Source organism: Polistes fuscatus, unplaced genomic scaffold (assembly GCF_010416935.1).
Source record: "Polistes fuscatus isolate 324 unplaced genomic scaffold, CU_Pfus_HIC Scaffold17, whole genome shotgun sequence".
Taxonomy (NCBI): Eukaryota; Metazoa; Arthropoda; class Insecta; order Hymenoptera; family Vespidae; genus Polistes; species Polistes fuscatus.
This window is the reverse complement of record NW_025113075.1, coordinates 3675580-3692881: the sequence shown is the minus strand read 5'-3', so window position 1 is coordinate 3692881 and position 17302 is coordinate 3675580. Positions and strand designations below refer to the sequence as shown.

Here is a 17302-nt window from a genome sequence, read left to right as displayed (position 1 = left end):
CCATTTTTACTGATATTTTTCAATTAACCATATATAATAATAACAATAATTATTATTGATAATATTAATCATGATAAAAATATTATTTTAGAATAAATGTTGCGTTATATTGCTGTTTGTGATAATTTTTGATTAAAAATTCATCAAAAATATGAGACAGAGTGGGGGGGAAGAAAGGACCAATCACAAACATTAATAACAATAATTAACATTAATAATACAAATCATGATGAAAATATTACTGTAGAATAAATGTTGTATTATATTGCTGTTTGTGACAATTTCTGATTAAAAATTCATCAAAAATATGAGAAAGAGTGGGGGGAAGAAAGGACCAATCACAAACATTAATAACAATAATTAATATTAATAATACTAATGACGATAAAAATATTACTGTAGAATAAATGTTGTATTATATTGCTGTTTGTGACAATTTCTGATTAAAAATTCATCAAAAATATGAGAAAGAGTGGGGGGAAGAAAGGACCAATCACATATATTAATAACAATAATTAATATTAATAATACTAATGACGATAAAAATATTACTGTAGAATAAATGTTGTATTATATTGCTGTTTGTGACAATTTCTGATTAAAAATTCATCAAAAATATGAGAAAGAGTGGGGGGGAAGAAAGGACCAATCACAAACATTAATAACAATAATTAACATTAATAATACAAATCATGATAAAAATATTACTTTATGAATAAATATTGTATCGTATTGTCGTTTGTGACAATTTCCGAGATAAAAATTCAACGTAAAAAAAGAAAAATGTTAAGAAAAGGTGGTGGTGGGGGAAGAAAAGAGAGAGAGAGAGAAAGAAAGAAAGAGACACGGATAGAAAAAGAGGAACTACTACCCGAATTGGCCTGAGGGGAATAAGCAGAGGAAATTATAGCGCTTATACGGCAAGCGGCGGTCTTCTCGAGAGCACGAGGAGTATAGGAGAGACCCCGAAGGAGAGTGAGTGGGCCAAATTATTATTACGGCAAAAAGCAAGCAGGAAGGCGGTCCTATCTACATAAAAATCAAGCTGGTCCGAATTCACGAAAAATAATGCCTTTGAAAAATAATCCAGAATTGTGCCCTTGCACAGGGAACGAACGAACCAACGAACGAACACCGAGCCTATCCCCCTTTGCTCCCTGCAAACTGCATTACACTGCACTGCACTGCACTGCACTGCACTGCCACTGCTACTGCCGTTGCCGCATTGCATCGCATTGCACCCGTATATTTCATTTCTTACAAAACTTCCTTGCAGATTCGGTTGAAAATCAAGCGAATCTGATTCAACTAACCCGTACATTTCTCATCTCCCCCATAACGAAATAAGAAATTTCATAACACCGTGGAAGACACCTTAACGTATTGTAACATCTGCTTAAATTGAAAACGTATATGGGATTTTAACCTGTATATACTCGTACGTTCAATTTATTACATCAAATGTGTGTATGTGTATGTGTATATATATATATGTTTATGTAGATTTTAACCTGTATATACGTTCAATTTTTTTTACATCAAATATCTATGTATGTGTTTATATATATATATATATATATTTACACGTATTATTTCAATTTTGGAATTTATTTATGATTTATGTACATTTTATCGTGTCACAGTGTGTATTATTTAACGTATTCAATTTTCTCGTTGATTGCAATCGTTAGACGAGTTAAGTATTCAAATGGTTAAATGTTTTATTCGAAATTGACTTTATATTAAAAAAAAAAAAGAAAAATAAAGCAATAAATAATCAATAAAAACGGCGAGTGAGACTCGACAAATGAGTTTCCCCGAGATCAAACGTTATGGCGAGTCACGCTCGACATAACAGCGCAAAGATTTAACAAAGCAAATATGTGAATGATTGAACGATACAAATTTAATTAATACAAAATTAATCAATAAATTAACGTTCAAATTAAAAAATTAATACGTAAACGTATTTTTATATTTATGGTGTTAAATGTGAACCTTCACATAAAACGTGTACAACGAGATTAAATGTAATGGGTATTTATAATCCAAAAACAAAAATAAATAAAATGTACAATATTTATATAATATAATGTAATACATTTTCAGGATAAAATGGGGGCCGGGGAAGGGGGGGTACGAGGGGGCGTTAAATTTGATAGATTTGTTATTGACAAGAAAAAATATGGACCTTAATTGGAAAAATAGTGTCATTCTCTCGGATGCTCGGATGCTTGTTGGAATAATATTAAACCTTGCGAAACGCGATGCTTACGGTCAACTAATGCGGACCGGAAATGATCGCTATCAAGAATGCCATTTAGGTTTCTGACCAAATTTTAATACACCTGCCTTCCTTACCTCCAATCACGTTCTATCTGAGCTAATAGATTCTCTCTCTCTCTCTCTCTCTCTTTTTTTTTGTTTTTTATATTTCATTTATGTGTTTTTTTTTTCTTTTTTTTTTATTCGTTTATTTTATTCGACAAATTTATCGAGTACGTAGATTATTGTTTTGTTTCTTTTTTATTTAACAATTAAGAACCCTTTATCAATAAATATCCAATAAGGGTAATATACTCGATTAATTGAAAATGATTTTATAAACGGTGTTGGCCCCTACCCCCTAACCTTTTTTCCCCCTCCAATCATCCCTTTTTACTGATTTTATCTTATTACATTAACACCATATCGCGTATATCTTTTCTTTCTTACCTTTTTTTTCTTCTTGTAATTTTGTCTCAACGTTTATGGGGTTAATTGGTACAGTTAAAGTGTATTACGATTCATTTAATTTATGAAATGTTATTATTAATTGAATTTTTTTTACATAGGAAAATTATACGAAAGGAATTTTATTTGATTCAATTATTCATGAAATTAAAATTTGTTATACGTTGTTATTATTATTATTTGTTTTTGTAATTGAAATATTAAAGTAAGTGTGGTCATATCGAATCTAATTTACGATAATAAAATATTAAATTCTGACTTTGATTGTGTTTTAGTAAATTAATCGTGTAATTATTTACAAAATATTTGTTTAATTTCAAAAACAATTTTTTCATTTGAACGTTAATATATTGATTAATTTTTTATTAATTAAATTTGTATCGTTCAATCATTCATATATTTGCTTTGTTAAATCTTTGCGCTGTTATGTCGAGCGTGACTCGCCATAACGTTTGATCTCGGGGAAACTCATTTGTCGAGTCTCACTCGCCGTTCTTATTGATTATTTATTGCTTCATTTTTCTTTTTTTTCTTACGATAAAGTCAATTTCGAATAAAACATTTAACCATTTGAATACTTAACTCGTCTAACGATAGGCAATCAACGAGAAAATTGAATAATTTTGATTCTCTGTTAATGTTTAATTATATTAATAGACAAAAAAAGAAAAAAAAAAGAATTTCGAGCCAAGGAAGAAGGTGGAAAAAAATTGATGAGCGCATATATGCGTCCTTAGTTCAAACGGATTGCTTTCGTTAGAGCGCATATATGCGCCCATAGTACTCAAACGGTTAAAAAAAGAATTTCGAGCCAAGGAAGAAGGTGGAAAAAATTGATGAGCGCATATATGCGTCCTCAGTTCAAACGGATTGCTTTCGTTAGAGCGCATATATGCGCCCATAGTACTCAAACGGTTAAAAAAAGAATTTCGAGCCAAGGAAGAAGGTGGAAAAAAATTGATGAGCGCATATATGCGTCCTTAGTTCAAACGGATTGCTTTCGTTAGAGCGCATATATGCGCCCATAGTACTCAAACGGTTAAAAAAAGAATTTCGAGCCAAGGAAGAAGGTGGAAAAAATTGATGAGCGCATATATGCGTCCTCAGTTCAAACGGATTGCTTTAGTTAGAGCGCATATATGCGCCCATAGTACTCAAACGGTTAAAAAAAGCGTGAAAAAAACTGCTGGTATTAAAATTGAAATCAAATTCGGAGTGTAAAAGAGGTAGGAAAGTATGTAATACAACATTTTCATTGGTTGATACAGTTATTTCACAAATATAACAAAATTTCACGATTTTAAAAAAGGAGACAAGGTTTCTCCTACTTCTTCTGTTTCTTTTTTTTTTTTGTTGAATTCTTAACGCATCACGCGTTTCCTATTTATTTTTATTCGACGTGAGAATGATTTCTCAAAGGTAAAAAAAAAGAAAAAAAAAAAAAAAAAAAAAGAAAGAAACGTTCAAAAGATGTTTATCATAATTGATCATTAATAATAATAATTGTCAAATACCACGTGTATAATGATCTTTTGCGAAAGTTAAATGATAACAAGTTTGAAAAGTCGTAAATGATACATAAGATCCATAGATCGTAAACGATCGAGACGTTTTACGTTTTAAAATGAGTTGAAAACGAGAGAGAGAGAGAGAGAGAGAGAGGAAGAAAGAGAGGGAGAGAGGGAGACAGAAAGCAAAAAAAAGGTAGAATAAAAGATGAATAAGATTGAGTACTATGAATGATATCCTAATGAATTGAGAGAAATCCAAAGAAAAAAAAAAAGAAAAAGAAAAAAGAGGAGGATATAATTAAAATCGTTTAGCGTAAAAAACGATTTAGCGAATTTCGACGATCCTAAATGGTAATAGAAGGTTTCTTTTTCTTTTTTTTTTCTGAAGAAAGTTACTTTTAAAATCTACGAGATATGTAATTGGGTATTCCTTTCCTTTTTTTTTTTTTTTTTTTTATTTTATTTTATTTTTATTTAATCTTACCGGATCTGTAAGATTAAAATGACGACATTAATAATTCTACGAAGTGTGTTTTATAAATAATTCTCGTGTAAATATTAACAAAAAAAAAAATAAAAGAAAAAAATAAAAAAAAAAATAAAAAAAAATAAAAATGACACGTAAGAGAAAGGTGTACGCAAAAAAGTAGATTTCGATCATCGAAAATATTTTAAATAATAATTTTATAGATCTCGATATAATAATGAATAAAATAAAAAATAATAAAAAAAAAATATATATATAAAAATTTTAAATAACAATTATAGATCTCTCGAATAATAATGTAGATTTCAAAGTTCGATTTTCGATTGTCGATCTCGATCTCGATCATTTTAATCTTTCGATAAAAAGATTGTCATGATTTATCGTTGAAAGGTGAAAATATTTCTAACCTTCGTGACTCACCTGTATGCGGCATGGTAGAACGTCTCTTTTAGGTTCTTTTCCTAAAACATAAATTAAAGTTGGTTAGTATTACTAGTATATGATATAGGTAGATTAAAAAGAAAATGTTTCAATCATATTTGGTAACATTTGTTATCATTCATTTCGTTCGATTAATTTCACAATGGTTTGTTAAATACGAATATTATATTTATTTTTCATTTATTTTAATTTATTCTATTTAGAATAGTAATTATATATTTAATAATTATTAATATATTTATTTATTTTTTTATTATACATATATATATATATTTTTTTTTTGTTTAAATATTATTATATAATAATTATTATATTAATTGAATTTATGAAATATAGTAGATAATCATTATTTTATATCACGTTTACGTTAATGGGTTAAGCATTGTTTCCATTGTTTAATTAATTATGATGTTGCAGTGTATATAATGTATATAATAATTGTATCTTAGCAATAGTAGTTAAAGTAATTCTATTAAGATTATATTAATTATATTTATATTAACTTTTTCGTTGTATGTTCAGTTAGTTGTAAGTTGTGTATTAAAATCCAGAGAGATGAAAAGATGTGTTAAACGTTTGTGAAGGGAACGGTCTTTTATCAACCCCGTAAAAAAAGGGAAGAATAATAAAGATAATAATTATTTAATATTTTATATTTAATAAAATGCATTGTATTATTGTTTATTTGTCAGTATAGTCTTATAATATCGAATAACAATGTATAGTGTGAAGATTTTTAGTGAAATTATTATAAAGTTAACAAGTTCCCTTCAAACCCATAAGAAGACAATATTATATAATATATTACATTAAATATAATAACAATACTAAAATGATATTAATAATATACTATAAAACAATATCAATAATCATATAAATCAAATAATTTCTAATAATTTCACAATTATTTCAAACTCAAAATAACCTATAACAAGTACCTACTTATCGATCGAGTTAATAATAATATTCAATAAATTACAATAAATTAGAGATATAAAAATGCAAATAAAAAGAAAAAAAAAAGACGATAAGAAAAACATGTTCCTTATATTTTTGAATTATTTCAATACAATAATCAAATAATTACCAATAATTTCATAATTATTTCAATCTCAAAATAACCTATAACAAGTACCTACTTATCGACCGAGTTAATAATAATATTCAATAAATTACAATAAATTATAGATATAAAAATTGAAAATAAGAAAAAAAAAATGGTCTTTATATCTTTGAATTATTTCAATATAATAATAACAATAATAATAATAATACTAATGCAAATAAAGGAACGAATGACCTAGTCACCTTTACTCCCAACACAAACATAATATATTTTATTCTATATGTATAAAAATGTGCATACATATATACCCAAATATACACTCAAACACACACACACACACACATATATTTATATATATACATATACTTATTAAATATAACTTATAAGGAGTCTTTATTATTATACAATAGAAGAGTGTGGCATGGAAGTGGCGCGAACGAAACGGATTTTATAGTCGGCTATAGTATAATGAATTTAAATGTATTCAAAGGGCGAGCTTGACGCTTGACATGGCAACCCTTAAATATGCAACCGTACCGATAAGCCGAAGCTCTGCTAAATATTGCCGGTCGTCGGCCAACCGTGATTCTCATTTTTCTCTCTTTCTCCCTTTCTCTCTTTCTCTTTCATAAGATATCATCGTACAAAAAGATTTAGGCCACAATCAACTATGAAAAACAAAATGGGAGAGAGAGAGAGAGAGAGAGAGAGATGAAATGAAATGAAAAAAAAAAAAAGAGAACGTCGATCATCGAGATAAACTATGAATCCGTTTCCGTCTCGTTTTCTCTCGTTTACATTACACTAAATGACACTTTCAATTAAAATATATCATAACAATAAACCAAAAGTATCATTACATTCAAAATCATAGATTATTTTTTTTATACACTGTTATAACACAACACAAGATTAATCTATTATATAATATTTTAAATAATAGTATTAACAATAATATTATTTATCGAGTTAGGCTAAATGATACTTTCAATTAGATATAAAACATAAACAAATGTCATTGGATATTCAAGTCATATTTTTTTTACACTTATAACATAAAAAGATATAACGTGATATAATATTTAAAAATTAATGGTATAAAAAATAATTTTCTTTTTATTACGAAAAAGAAACAAAAAAAAAATATATATATACGTATCGAAACGATCAAAAATTCCCCCCCCCCAACCCCCTTTTAATAAATATTAAAATTATAACAATAAATAATAATAATAATTTTGTTAAAACAAGAAAGAAAGAAAAATATGTAAAACACAAAAATAAGGAACAAGAAAGTAAGAAAGCAAGCGGAAAAGTACGTGGAATGCGTGCGTAACGTGGCGGGTGGCGTGTACTTTGTGATGCAAATTAATGCGCGATTACCAAAGCTTTCCCCTGCCCGTGCCCCCGACCCAAACCCCCTCCTTACCCACCGTATCCCCCGTACCCTCAGTTCAACGTTTTTACCCTTGCTTGCTTGCTTGCTTCCTTCCTTGGTTTTCTACCGGTGTTAGTTGAAGTAGTGGGTGCACTACGTAGGTACACATTGAAGTACAATCGACCTACGACCCTTCTTGACCAACCCCCCCCCGTCACCCCCTTCCAAGTCGATGCTTACCCCCTATTAGGCCTGCTTACACGCTCGGCCTCGCTCGAGACCTTAATCTGATCGAATTATTACACGCGTTACGCTCTCTCTCTTTTCTATGGTGTTTATCCTTTATGGTTTTTATATCTTTTTCGAAAGATATATTCTTCTTCTTCTTCTTCTTCTTCTTCTTATTTTTAGTCTATTATTTTGTTCATCGACAATTATTTCTTTCGGCAAAGTTCGGACCCCTTCTGACTCGGCATTCAATGATTTCGTCATTTTGATTTTGTTTTGCCTTTTTTCTGGTTTCTTTCGGTTCAGTAGACACGGGAAGAGTGGTTCGAGCAATAAGGGTAGTTTCGTTGCATGGTTGTTTGATTTAATAACATAGTTGGATGGTTTTTAGAAGGGGTTGGTATTACTGTAAGGGGTTTTTTTTGTCTTTCATTTGTTTCACGTTATTTCGTTTATCAATGTATTCGATTATGTTTTCGTAGAACTTTGTTATTGATTTGTTAATAAATAATAAATAATAATTATGTATTTGTTAATAAATAATAAAGTAATAATTGTTTGTTCTTTAATATATATATATGTATGTAATAAGTTCTTCTTATCCCGTTTTTGAGGTTAGAATAATAACTAATTGCGTTTTTGAGGTTAGAATAATAACTAATTGCGTTTTTGAGGTTAGAATAATAACTAATTGCGTTTTTGAGGTTAGAATAATAACTAATTGCGTTTTTGAGGTTAGAATAATAACTAATTGCGTTTCTCAGTAGAACAAAAGAAACTAATATATAAGTGTCGTGATTTTGTCTTCCATTTGTTTCACATTACTTCGTAATCAACGTATTCGATTCATTATCGTAGAACTTTATTATGTATTTTGTTTGTCATTATTGAAAATAATTTGAATGAATTATTTTCAATGATTCTTCGGTCGTTATAACATCTTAGACGATTATAATAAATAATTATTTACATTCAAATCAAAAGTTATAAATAATTCAAATCTTTTTATTCATTTCTATTTCGATTCGCTCGTAATTATTTTTACATTCAGACGAAAGTAATAAATAACTTCATTCTCATTCATGTCTCTCTATGTCGAGCGTGACTCGACATTAATGGGGAAACGCAATTTTGAAAAATATAATTAAATACGTTTATATCGAATTCGTCTAATCAATTGTTACAATTAATTATTCTTTTTTTTTTTTTTCGTTTCCTGATGCAATAATTAATAATTCACGTTTAGTATGACATTTCTTCCAACGATTAAGATAAATGTAAATAATTTTTAAGATAATCGAATTTTTTCATTATTAATTTTTGAAAAATGACGCACAGGTTTGTCTGACCTTGACAATAATTTGCTATAAAATTTTTTATTGTTATTTTGTAGTATTTTGTATTGTTTATTACGAGGTAAGAAAAACAAAAAAATATTATTGGTTAAATGCGAATCCGAATGAAGATTATAAAAGAAAACTCGTTGAGATAAATAAAAGGGCCATTGTGTACTTGGCCAAGAAAATATTTCGATAATGGGGATTGAGCAATTATTGTTGTTCATCGTGGTGGTAAAAAAAGGAGGCGAAGAAGTTGAGCAAAGGTGAAGGAACAGAACAGAATCGAACAGAACAGGAACGGAAAAGGAACGGGAACAGAAGCAGCAGCAGCAACAGCAGCAGCAGCAGCAGGTAACATCGGCGAGTATAAGATTTTTCAGATGCCATTTGTTTTGCCGATGTTACTCTTACAAACACGTGTTTGTAATCCTATCATACTAAACCGACGCCATTCTCGCCAATATTCTATTTACTTTTAAACTAAGATCTTTTTTTTCAAACGAATCTTTCAGTTGAAATATTCGAATTTTCAATTAGGGTTAAAAATAATGGTTAGAACGTTGGCAAATCGATTTTAATTGGACACAATAAATATCGATTTTCTAAATATCATCAAATTATTAAATGTTATTTTGTTTATCACGTTGTTTCAAATAAAGATTTTTCATATCTCCTCAATATTTTGCCACCAAAAAATACGATTTCACGATCGACGGACAAGTCTCAAACAAAATTCAATTAAAATCATATTAAATAAAGTAATATTGTAATTATTATTATAATCAGTTTCATTTTATATAATTCAATGATAACATTTCTTTGAATTTCATTTTACGAATTCGGGTTTGGATTCGACGAATTTTTAGAGACCTAACCTTAAATCAAACAGAAATGATGTTACCCAAGCATCGGACTCTAATTTTCTCATCTTTTTCGGTGATTTCAATGACCGGATAAGCAATATCTTTTATTCCTTCTTATACAATATAAATATATATATATATATATATAACTTACAATTAATTATATAAATAAGATCTAAATAATAATAAAATATAAAATATGTATAATAAATTAATCCTCTATATACACATATATGTATATAATAACTCAATTATATATATATAAAATAAATAATAAATTAACTCAATAAATATATATAGAATATAACTCAATTATATATAATAATAAAATAATATATAAAATAATAAATAAAATGAATAATAAATTAACTCAATATACATATATATATTAAATAATAAATAAATAATATATAATAACTTTGTATATATATAGATAATAATTGAATAATAAATTATAACTCAATACATATAATATAACTCAACTATATATATAAATAATATATAAATAATAAAATAATAATATATAAAATAATTCTATATATATAGAATATAACTCAATTAAATATATAAATAATAAATAAATAATATATAATAATTTTGTATATATATAATAATTGAATAATAAATTAACTCAATATCTATAATAGAACTCAATTATATATATAAATAATAAATAAATAATAAAATAATTTGTTATATATAAAATGAATAATAAATTAACTCAATATATATATAAATAATAAATAAATAATATATAATAATTTTGTATATATTAATAATTGAATAATAAATTAACTCATATATATAATATACTCAACTATATATATATAAATAATATATAAATAATAAAATAATAATATATAAAATAATTCTATATGTATAGAATATAACTCAATTAAATATATAAATAATAAATAAATAATAAAATAATTTTTTCTATATAAAATGAATAATAAATTAATTCAACAAAGATGAGATTTTCATTTAAGTTGAGAACCTTATTGTTAGCTACGAGTAAATCGTCGCTAAGGTCACGCTTTTACGTGTGTAAGCCTTAAGCTAAATCTAGTTTTTGTTTATTCATTAGGTTACCCTGTGTGTGCCTTTAAGTGCTTACGCCAAGAGAGAAGGTTTGACGGAAAAAGAGAGAAAGAGAAAAAGAGAAAAAGAGAAAGAGAGAGAGAGATGGCGAATGTTAGGTTCGCGAGCAGTAGGAGGACGACGACGACGACGACGAGGACGAGGAGGAGGAGGAGGAGGAGGACGGGGGCGGGGGTGGACTCTCGTATCTCCGATACGCCACCAGCCATAAAAATCTGAATATATTAGGTCTACATGAGCACGACATCTCGGTTGGATCGTGAACACGTTAGCACGATAATCTATTCCTCCTTCCAACTCTTACACTTTGCACACGCTTATGCGTAAACTTCATCGTGCCCCCACCCCAACCCCCACCCCCCACCACCCCCACGTTACCGCATCCTGAAATTATTTTCTTATTTTTGGAAGACTTTTCCCCCATTTCGAACTAACAACTAAAACAAAAACAAAAACAACGCGCGCGTACCCAACAACAACACTCAGCAAATTCACCAATTAAACGTTCGCGTTCGTTGCGAACGTTGTTTAGGAAAAACGCATTTCTTTTTTCTTTTCTTTCCTTTCTCCTCGGATTATAATTTTTATTAGACGCGAAAGATTTATTATTATTCGCTTAAGTTTACGCGTTTGAGAATTATATGCCAATTAAAATCCCGTTATAAATGATAGTTCATTTTTCGGCGAATTAATTTTCATTACCCAAAAGAAAAAAATTCCATCCGCCATTCGATGAGCTGAAAAATTTTTTCGTGCCTTGTAAAATATAAAACAAACAAAACAAAACAAAAAAAAAGAAAAAAGAAACAAAATCTACATATCAGACAAAATAGCCCGTGAAGTTATGTATGCGTTAAACGACGATACTTAGACCGTGTGAAGGGGGGGGGAAGGGGAGCAGGGAAGGGAAAAGAGTGTTACAATAAAATAAAAAAAAAAGGAAAAAGAAAAACAAATAACGCGTTTTAAAATCAAAAGAAAGGGTCAAGACCATGACATTTATATACCGTTCAATTGTAATCATTTGGAAAAATAATTAATGATCACACAAATGGTATTATACGATCGATAGTTCAGTTTCCTCTTTGACCCCCCTGGCCCTGCCCCCTGTCCCCTGGCCCCATCTCGCCCCCCGTTTCCTATCTAACTCTTGTAATATTATACACATATATTGTCCATGCTTGGAAATAATAAAAGAACGTTATGTATATGTATGGGGAGTAGGGGTTATAGGAGGGGTGCAAGGGGTAGGGGTTAGGAGACCCGAAAGGGGGAGTGAGAGGATAGAGAGGGGTAATTAGAATAATTCGGGCCGCCTTGGTTCACGCCAAGCCAAGACGAATTTGCATTTTAAATGAACCGATGGCGTGCCGTGCTTTTCTTTCCTCGCCGTCGCCAAGACTTTGTCTCTCTCTCTCTCTCTCTCTCTCTTACTCTCTCTCTCTTTCTCTCTCACTCTCTCTCTTTACCTTATAAGAGAGAAACTTTTCACATTTTTCTAATTATAAACTATACCGTTTTATTATTGTCCGTTTTCGTTGTTGTTGTTGTTGTTGTTGTTGTTTGAGCATCGTTTCAAAAATTGCCACCGAATTAATCCAACGAGTAATTTTTGTCTGTGTCATTCGTTTTAGTAAATTTATCTGAACAATTGGTTTAAATAGAATTAATAGAAAAATGTTGAATTTTCATTGTTTAGATTTTTCAACCCAGGTAGATCAAGAATTGTAAAGATTTAATTTAATTTTATCCTGTCCTTCACCGTTTTTGGAACTATTCTTACGAGTCACGTTAATTTATGGGGTTTTCTTTTTTCATTCTTTAAGTTCTGTTTCTTTTTCTCTCATTTTTCTTGAATGTTTACTTGTTGGTATTGTCTGTCTATCTGTCTGTCTGTCTGTCTGACTGTCTGTCTGTTGAACCTTTTTATTATTAGTTTTGTTATTAAATAATTAGTATTTTTGTTTTAGAGTAATTTTTTAATCGTGAAAATGGCAAAAAAAACCCGATAGACAGTTCTGTTTTTCTTGTTTTTCTTTTATATAATATATATTTATAGAAATAATTTTGTAAGAATCGTATAATATTTAAATAGTGTTGATTTATGTATGAAAAAAACGTGTTTATTTAATTCTCTTTAAAAATGGCCTCCCCCCCTCGGAAAATTGAGAAAGATAGGGGGGGCAGAGGGAAAAACGTTCACGTTTGTCAAACATTTGTCGATGGCAAATTTTTTGAAGCAATTTTTTTTTTTCTTTTTTTTCTTTTCTTTTCAAAATCACAACCGATGAGAAAAATATCAGTCGGTTCTGGTTTTCAACGAAAAATATATATTAAATAATTTGTCTATTTTATCGTATCGTCGGAATACGATTCGTATAAACGTATCCCCTTTTTTTTGTTCCCCTTTTTCTTTTTTTCTTTCTTCGCAAATAATTATAAATAATTTGGCAAATAAAAGAAAACAAAATGGACAGACACAAGAAAGAAAAAACATAACGATCAACGATTAAATATAACATTACAATAATATACGAACGAACATTTTCAATTTAACGGATTTTTCCGATCGTTTTGGCGGGAAAAATGTTGATAAATGGCGACGATCAACTCGATCGATAAAGTAGAAACAATTCGTAGATTAACGATTCGTAACAGATGATGATTATTCGTAACAATACCACGAGATTGTAATGTAATCTCGTTTTTTTTAATGTTTCAACAGAAAAATACAAAAGCGACATTGAGTTGTAAACGTGTACGAGTTGCTCTGTGTGTGTGTGTGTGTATGACGTATAAAGAAATAAAAAATAAAAAAAGCAAATAAAATAAAAGGAAAAGAATAAAAAGAAAGAGGTGAACGGCGGGTGGCTGATGATGAGTCGATAGGTGAGGGGGGGGCAAGTATATGGGAGGAGATTATGGGGTAAGAAAGAGAGGGGGGGATCGGTTTAATTGGCAAGAAACTCGCGACGAGGATAATTTATTTGTTCAGTCGATGCCGGCCGACAATTACACGCGGAAACGTCCGTCATGGGTAGTACGTTTGCCCTTTTTTTTTATTTCTTCTTCTTCTTCTTTTTTTTTTTTTCTTTCCTTTCCTTCCTTCTCTCATCCCAATTGGATAAATGTAAAGAAAATACAGAAGAAGAAGAAGAAGAAGAAGGATAATAAGAGTGAGCGAGTGAACGAACGAACGAACGAACGAACGAACGAACGAACGAATGAGAATGAGTGAGAAAGAGATAGAACGTACGTACGTACCTGTTGATTTTTATAATCCAGATTTCTTCCACCTGGTAGAATCTCTACTGTCCAAGAAACAAATAACGATATCATCCAACGTTAGTTTGATTGATCTTCTTCAGTTTCCATGAAAAGTGTAAGAGAGAGAGAGAGGGAGAGGGAAATAGAGAAACCTCTTCTTCTCATTGGTTATTGCTTTCCTCTTGAGGTAAACATGACATGTGTAGTAAAATATTTCACGTGAAAGAAATCTTCTCCTCGGTGTGACAGATGAGAATAATAATAATAATAATAATAATGATAATAAAATGATCGAAAAATCCCAAAATTGACGACGCGAGATTAAATAGAAAATTTGTTTATACAATATACAGAAAAATTCAAATTTATATATATATATATCACTTTGCGATAAGTATGAAGTAATCGTAGGGGGTAAAGAAAAGAAAAGGGAACGCACTTAATTTCGTCATCCTTAATCGAATCAATAACAATAACAATAACAACAACGCGAACAACAATAACAACAATAAATAAATAAACGAAAAAAAGAAACAACAATTCCGGGCCCCCCCCCTTGGATCGTTTACAATTTATACCCCCGTTATTCCCCCCGTTTCGAAAGATTAGGAGGTAAAAACAAGGGTATCCAACGGAATGAAGATTTGTCAGAGTAAAAAAACAAAAACAAAAACAAAAACAAAAACAAAATGAGGAAAGAAATGAAAAAAATATTACGCGGAGTTTACGTCGTGGGTTTCGAATGGGGTAAAAATTAAACAACCCCCCCCGCCCTTGTTTTTTTTTTCTTCTTTGAAATAATTCGCGTAATAATAATTAAAAGGATAGATGGAGGCGTGTAATGACGACACGACACGACACGACACGACACGACACGAGACGACACGGAACAACACGGAACAACACGGAACGACACGGAACGACACGAAACCGAAACCGAAACCGAAACCGAAACGACACGACACGAGGAATAGAAAGAGTTTGCCGGCAAGTCGGTGGCAAACGACGAGGGCGACTGCGGTTGGACGTCGAAATGCGCCGTGCGCGCACCAACAGGACAGGAGGAGACTCTAAGCGAGCTTGATTATCTGACTAACGGCGGGGAGGGGGTAAACGAACAGCACCAGCACGAGCAGGAGAGGGAGGAGGAGGTGCAGGAGGAGGAGGAGAAACGACAAGGGCACACACGACGAGTAGGAGACGATGTGGACCAAGCCGAGGACACGCCGTGTCTGAACCGAAGCCTCGCCCAGTTTGCTAAACGGGGGTTACGGATTTTCCTTTCGATTTACCACCCCCCTCTCAGTACCCCTGTACCCCCTAGTCCCCACCACCCCCCCAATGCTCTCTGTCACCTTTTTCATTCTCCTCTCTTCTATCTTTTCCTATTATTCCCCCTATTAACAACCCCCTCTTTATCCTCAGATTTTATGTCATCTTATTTATTTGATTTGCATTTGCATTTGCATTTGTGCATTTGCTATTTGCTATTTGCTATTTGCATTTGGTTGATCGTACTGTTTATTTGAAATGTGGCGTCTAAATCCATTTTAATATTTTGTTGTGTTGGTTGACCGTAACGCGAAGTTTTTATAAGAGTTTTAAGCTAAGTTAAGTTATTAGAGTTTTATAACTCATTGGGTTAATTAAATAAGATTTAGTTTCTCATTACAATTTATATCTATATTTTCTTATATATTATATTATAATATTTTATTATTAAAATTCGTCAGATAATTTATATCATTTTCAACAAATATTTTTGCTCTTCAATTCGGATAAGGATAATTTTGTTTTGTATTAAAACAAATTATTGTGAGAAATTTCGATATTGGAATGAAAATAAAAATTCATTTCTTAAATATTTATCAGAATTATTAGAATACGTTCAAAAATTGTATCTTACTTTTTAAAATTGAAATATAGAAATGAATTTTTGAAATGATCTTATTGTTATAATAATCATTCTAACAATATTAGAATGAACGAATGACACGTTTAAGAAATACGTGTCTTCTTTTTAAATATAGTATCTGTAAGTTTAGAAGAGGGGGTAAAAACTGAAGGGTGGGGGCGGGCAAAGGCTGCACTTTAACATGCTCCTCCCGTTTTCTATCTTTCCTTCTCACTCAAACCCTCTTTATCACTTCTTCCCCTCTCTTTCTCTCCCCTTCTCTCTTTTATCTTAGATTATCACACATTTTTCATATTTTTTTAATCGATTTTCAATGATTATATTATATCAGACAGTTAGTGAAATTTAATCATTTCGAATATAGCGTAATATTTTGCCCCAACTTGTTCCTGCTGCGTGACACGATCATGCTCCTTTCCTTTTGTACGCGTCGTACTCGTTTCATGTTCAAAAAAACTTTTCATTTGGTCTCACGCGAATTTCCTAACCTCTTGTTCTCTTTATTTTGTATCAAACTAACAAGCTAGAACTTTTTTCTTCTTTTTTCTTGTTTTTTTTTTTCTTCTTCTCTCTCATACTTTTTATTATGAAAATACATTACGATTATTATTAAAATAATTTTAATAATATTTCAACGTTATTTTTAAACCATCGCACATAACGGTTTAAATTATTTTGCACTCCTACGTCGAGTGTGACTCGCCATCAGTTTGAATCCCTTGTCGAGTCGAAGGAAAGAAATCTAAAATACGTATTTACATTTATTCGCACTTCTATGTCGAGCGTGACTCGCCATTACTTTTAATATCAGGAACTCCTTTAGCGAGTCTCACTCGACGTTTCATTTATTAAATAATACTTCGATCTCGTGTTGTGGTTTATATATTTATTAATATTTCGTTTTCTTATCTTCTGAATAATTATTTTCTTTTCATTTTAATAGAAAATAAAATTTAATAACGTATTCGAAAC

The 17302-nt window shown here is 30.3% G+C and overlaps 2 protein-coding genes across 8 annotated transcripts in view; one reads left to right on the top strand and one right to left on the bottom strand.

Moving 5' to 3' along the window:
* The window catches only part of LOC122515081 (paired box protein Pax-2-A), a 28411-nt gene extending 13606 nt beyond the window's left edge, over nucleotides 1-14805 (bottom strand). Inside the window, exons 1-2 of the mRNA XM_043632264.1 lie at nucleotides 14413-14805; nucleotides 5152-5192 (exon numbers count right to left, since the gene is read on the bottom strand). Coding sequence (XP_043488199.1) covers nucleotides 5152-5164 — 13 coding nt within the window. The 5' untranslated portion in view covers nucleotides 5165-5192; nucleotides 14413-14805. The remainder of the gene's footprint in view (nucleotides 1-5151; nucleotides 5193-14412) is intronic.
* The window catches only part of LOC122515069 (fasciclin-1), a 763302-nt gene that overhangs the window by 423576 nt on the left and 322424 nt on the right, over nucleotides 1-17302 (top strand). The window lies entirely within an intron of this gene.